This window comes from Corapipo altera, unplaced genomic scaffold, assembly GCF_003945725.1.
Source record: "Corapipo altera isolate COAL_440 unplaced genomic scaffold, ASM394572v1 60042, whole genome shotgun sequence".
NCBI classification, from domain to species: domain Eukaryota; kingdom Metazoa; phylum Chordata; class Aves; order Passeriformes; family Pipridae; genus Corapipo; species Corapipo altera.
In genome coordinates, this window is record NW_020885395.1 from 2716 (window position 1) to 7741 (window position 5026).

General features: G+C 59.2%; 1 protein-coding gene across 1 annotated transcript; it reads right to left on the minus strand.

The window, feature by feature from the left end:
• Positions 1-22: 22 nt before the first annotated feature.
• On the minus strand, positions 23-2618 carry LOC113940466 (integrin alpha-L-like). Its single transcript, XM_027631615.1, has 7 exons — positions 2519-2618; positions 2087-2195; positions 1880-1974; positions 1298-1356; positions 1087-1201; positions 702-832; positions 23-208 (listed from the first exon to the last, which is right to left on the minus strand). The coding sequence occupies exons 1-7, from the start codon at positions 2574-2576 to the stop codon at positions 59-61; spliced, it is 717 nt and encodes a 238-aa protein (XP_027487416.1). The 5' UTR covers positions 2577-2618; the 3' UTR covers positions 23-58.
• Between the last annotated feature and the right edge of the window lie 2408 nt (positions 2619-5026).

The window sequence follows — 5026 nt, forward strand, 5'->3', positions numbered from 1 at the left end:
GGGGGGGACAGTGGAGGGCAGCGGGGGGCAGTGGGGCAGCTGTGGGGCAGGGCATGTCTCACGCGACGAAGCCGATGGCAGCGAAGGTGTCGGTGAGGCCCCCGCGCTGTTCCAGCCCCTGCAGCAGCTCCCGGGGCCGTGGCCGGGCCGCGAATTCCTTCAGCGTAAACACGGTCTGGACCCTGTCCGAGAACTGCACCGCCCCAAACTGCCCACAGGGGCTGCTCTGAGTGTCCAGCCTGCCGTGGGCCCAGAGCCCCCCATAGTCCCCCATTGCCCCCGGTGCCGCCACAGGGACCCCAGGGACCCCATCCCCACAGTACCCCCTGTAGCTCCCATCCCCATAGTGCCCTTGATTGCCCCCATCCCCCACTCTGCCCTTTATAGCCTCCCTCACCACAGTGCCCCCTATAGTCCCCTCCCACAATGCCTCCATCCCCCTATCTCCCCGTAGTGTCCCCTATAGCTCCTGCTCCCACAGTGCCACCATAGCCTCCACCTCCATCCCCCCCAGTGCCCCCTATGGCCCCCATCCCCCACAGTGCCTCCATAGTCCCCATAGTCCCCCCTATAGATCCCATCCCCCACAGTGCCCCCTATGGCCCCCATCCCCTATACTGGCCCTTGTAGGCCCCATACCCCGCCGTTTCCCCCTGCACATCACCCTACTGAACTCCCACCCACGCCCACCCGGGGTGTACATGGATTGAGGTGTTCTGCAGCTTCTCCATCACATCCACCATGAAGTCCCGGATGGCCTTGAACTGGGAGGTGCTCATGCTGCTGGAGTCATCGAACAGGAACACCAGGTCCACCGGGCCCCGCTGGCAGCCTGGGGTCAGGGGGAGCCACTGGGGGGTCAGCACCGGGGTAGGGGGGGCACAGGGCTCAATGGCCCCATGGGTCAGCCAGGGTCACTGTGGGTCCATGATGGCCTCCATGGGTCAACCATGGTCCTTATGGGTCAGCCTTGGGTCAACCACAGGTCAACCACCAGGGTCAAGCACCATGGCCACCATGGGTCAGGCATGAGGTGACCCTGTTCTCCATGGGGTGGGGGAACCATCTCTGGGGTGGGCTCCTCACCTTGGTATCCAGGCATCAGCTCCTGCTGTGTTCTCAGCTGGGGGTCCAGCAGGACACAGACCCCGTTCGTGTAGACATTGTGATCGCAGACGTGGGTCAAGCCAGGGCCACAGGCCTGGGGAGGGGGAAGAAAGGGGCAGGGGGTGGAGCTGAGGGGAAGGGGGATGGGATTGGCCCCCCTTCCCCTGGGTGGGGAAACTGTTGGACTCACGATTGTGATATCACCATCCCGGGCCAAGGCCATTCCTATGTGGGTCCGGGTGCTGTTCCCTGGGGATGGGGTTTATTCCTAATCCTATCCCAATCTCATCCTAATCCAGACTCGATCCTGCCCTAATCCTACCCCTCCCCCATTTGAAATGAAACCTCATCCCCACCCCCTCCCAACCTCACCACCTATTATAATCTCATCCTCATCACACCCTAATCCTGTCCCCACTCCAAACTCACCCCTAAAACCACCCTACCCACACCCACACCCCCACCCACACCCTAATCCCACCCCAGTACCACCTCACTCCCACTCAACACCCATCTCCAAATCCCTTCCACCCCCAACCCTAATCCAATCCCTAATCCCATCCCAATCCCACCCTAATCTCACCCCACTCTAACCTCACCCACTCCCAGTTCTCCCCAACCCACCCCCACCCCACTCCCATCCTAATCTCACCCAAATCATCCCTAATTCCACTTCAACCCCACCTGTAATCCTAGCCCATCCCCACCTCTAATTTCACCCCACACTCACCCCTAATCGCACCCCAATCCCTCTTAATGCCCCCATTCCCACCTTCCAGCTGCACCTTCTGGCACTCCCCACTCTGCACCGAGCACTGGAACAGCCGCCCCCCATCTCCCACCTCTGCCGGGGCCCCCACCAGCACCCTGGAGAGAGGGGCGGGGTCAGGGTGTCCCAGCCACCGGGGACCCCCAATCCCTGGGGTCAGGGGGGCCCCACAACTGGGGGACTCAGGTGTCCAGGCCCCCTATCTCCTACCGGGCCCCTTCCAGCGGCAACACCTGGTGCCCAAAGCTCCGGCCCTGGCCGGGGGTCAGGACCCGATGTGGGACCGGGTGGATGCTGAAGGCTCCGATGTGGGGCAGTGCTATGGGGCAAGAGAGGAGGAAGGGGTGAGAGGAGCCCCCGTGCCCCCCACAGCCCCCTCCAACAAGCACACAGAGGGGAGCCAGCTCTCTGAGCACCATAACTGGGGGTCCCAGGTCGCTGAGCCCCGTAAGCGGGGGGTACCCATCATCCGGCCCCACAGCGCCAACATGGGGCCTCACTTCCTTCCCCCGAGCATGGGAAGGATCTGGGCATCCAGCTGCTCCCACCCCCCCCGCAGTGGGTCAGGGGTCCCCACCTCCCCTGCTGTGGGGACCGAGACCCCCATCCCCCCATGTGTCAGGGCCCCAAGTGCCCCCATACCGGCCACCAGCACCCCGAAGACAATGCTGATGATGCCGCCGTGCCCCACGGCCGCCATGCTGTCACTGTCACCCCGTGTTACCCCACCCCCCCATTTCCTTCCTGTGGTGGGAGGGTGACAAACTTCCCACACAGAACCAGGGGGCCCTGGGCATCCGCGACCCAGAACGGGAGGAGACAGAACTGGGGGGGAGACAGGATTTTAGGGCAGGGGGGAAGGAACTGGGAGGGACCCGAAACTGGAGGGAAGCAGAATTTGGAGGGGGACAGAACTGGATGCAAGACAGAACTGGGGGGTGGGGGACAGAACTAGGGAAGGCACAGAACTCTGGGTGATGCTGGGGGATGACAACCTTAGGGGGGGGGAAAACCAGAATTGGAGGGGGTCCCAAACTGGGGAAGAGACAGAACTGGGGTGGGGGATGCAGAACTGGGAGACAGACAACTGGGGGAGACCCAGAACTGGATGGGAGACAGAACTGGGTGATGGGGGCCCAGGCATCCAGGATCCAGTGCTGGGGGGAGGGGGGCCGTCACTGGGGGTCTCCAGGCAACTGGGACATGCCTGTCACCATTGGGAGGGGCATGGTGGAGGGAGGTTGGGTGGAGGTTGAACTGGGGGTTGGGAATGGCTGTGCTGAGAGCGTCCTGGGAGTTGTGGGGGCTGGGGGGGGGACACACCCTGGCTGGATGCCAGGCTCCCCCAGAGACACTCTGTCACACCCCTCATCACCTGGACAGGGGAGAGAAAACAGAACATTTATTTCAGTGCTGGGATGAGGAGTGAGGGCTTGAGTTTGGGGCTGGGATGCGTTGGATGATAGAGGAACATGAATTGGACTTTAAAAGAACTGGATGGGCTGTGGGAAACTCAGAGGCATGGGGAAATCCTAAAGTAATGACAGACTGGTGTTTGAAGCAGCAACCAGTGAGGACAGAATATCAGTAAATCTTGGCACATCCTGAGGTAAGAGTGAGTTTGGGAATCGGGGGGGTGGTTAAAGTGTGTGGGGAAACAGCACAGGCACAGGGGAGAGTAGGACAGTCTGGGGCAGTGACAACCAAGGGCCTTGGTGGGGCTGGGACTGTTCCACCCCCCCATTTCCAGCTGGAACCAGTGCCTCTGGCTTACTGCTTCACCAGCCCCGAGGGATGGTCAGCTTACCAGTCAGGACCTCACTGGTCTCTTCAGTGATGACCCTCAGTGGGGCCAGTTAACACCCTCAGGGTCTTGGGGGTCATTGCTGACTTTGACTTCTCAGGACGTTTGTTCCCAATGTGCAATTCAGGGATTCAGCACCACAGGGAGCAGGAACAGGCAAAGTGCCCAAACAGGCCTCAGTTCATTTCCTGGGGTTCATTTCCTCATTTCTCACGTGGTTGATTGGAGCAGTTTCATGGGTGCTGTCAAAGTCAAAAGATTATCAAAAAAAGTAAGCACAAGAAAGCATTTTTCTGGTTTTCCTAATCTTTCTGCCTGCAGAATACAGGGAGCTTCTGACTGAAGTTGTTTCTGAGCATTTCTTACCGAAGCACAGACATATACAGAAAGCCAAAACTGGGGGGAGTTTTTAGTGCACTCCTTGGGGTGAATTAAACACAGGATTTTGCTTAAATATAAACCAAAAGAAGCGCCCACGTGTGTGCGCAATGCTTTGGGTAGAGTCCTACCACCATGAGCCGTTCTCCAAGGACTCTGACAAGGTGGGTCTGAGCTGAACCCTCACAGACACTTGCACCAGCACTGACACTGTAAGGGTCAGCACAGGGCACCTCATCCCAGTCTTGGCTGATCCCCCATTAAATATAAAAAGAGGCCTGGGATCTAGTTAGTCTAGAGACCATATGCCTGGATCAGATAGTGGGGAGCCCTGAGAGCCTGCAGGTTGGCTACTGGATGGACACTGTGGCCTAAACACCTCTTAAGAGCAAGTGCCAGATCCTTCACCTGGGCTGGGGTGATTCTGGTTTGACAGACACAGCTGAGGATGAGAGTCTGGAGAGTCGCCCCACAGGAAGATCTGAGGGTTTGGGTGGAAGGCAAGATATATCACCAGCGTGCCCTGGCAGCCAAAGGGGTCACCGTGTCCTGGGGGCCCCCAGACCCAGCATCTCCGGGATTGTCCCACTCTGCCCTGCACTGGGGTGGCCTCACCTTGAGCCCTGGAGGCAGTTCTGGGCAACTCAATATAAGGAGGACATCAAAGGGTGTCCAGAGCAGAGTAACCAAGGTGGTGAAAGGCCTTGAGGGCAGAACTTACAAAGTGAAGCTGCAGTCACTTGGTTTGTCCAGCCTGGAGAAGAGAAGGGTGAGGGGTGACCTCATTGCCATCTACGACTGCCTCAAGGGGGGCAGCGGATGGAGGGGCTGGTCTCCTATCTCTGTCACCAGTGACAGGACTCAAGGAAATGGAATGAGGTTGCATGAGAGGAAGTTCAGACAGGACATTGGGAAAAGGTTCTTCACCCGGAAAGTGGTTAGTCACTGGAACAGGCTCCCCAGAGAAG

Bases quoted from the DNA above. Each gene is read 5' to 3' on its own strand.
- LOC113940466 (XM_027631615.1), bottom strand. From the start codon at position 2,576: ATGGCGGCCGTGGGGCACGGCGGCATCATCAGCATTGTCTTCGGGGTG. The intron at 1,357-1,879 runs GTGGGAATGGGG...CCCCATCCCCAG, and splicing joins CCAGAAGGTGCAGCTGGAAG to GGAACAGCACCCGGACCCAC. The intron at 833-1,086 runs GTGAGGAGCCCA...CCCTGACCCCAG, and splicing joins GCTGATGCCTGGATACCAAG to GCTGCCAGCGGGGCCCGGTG.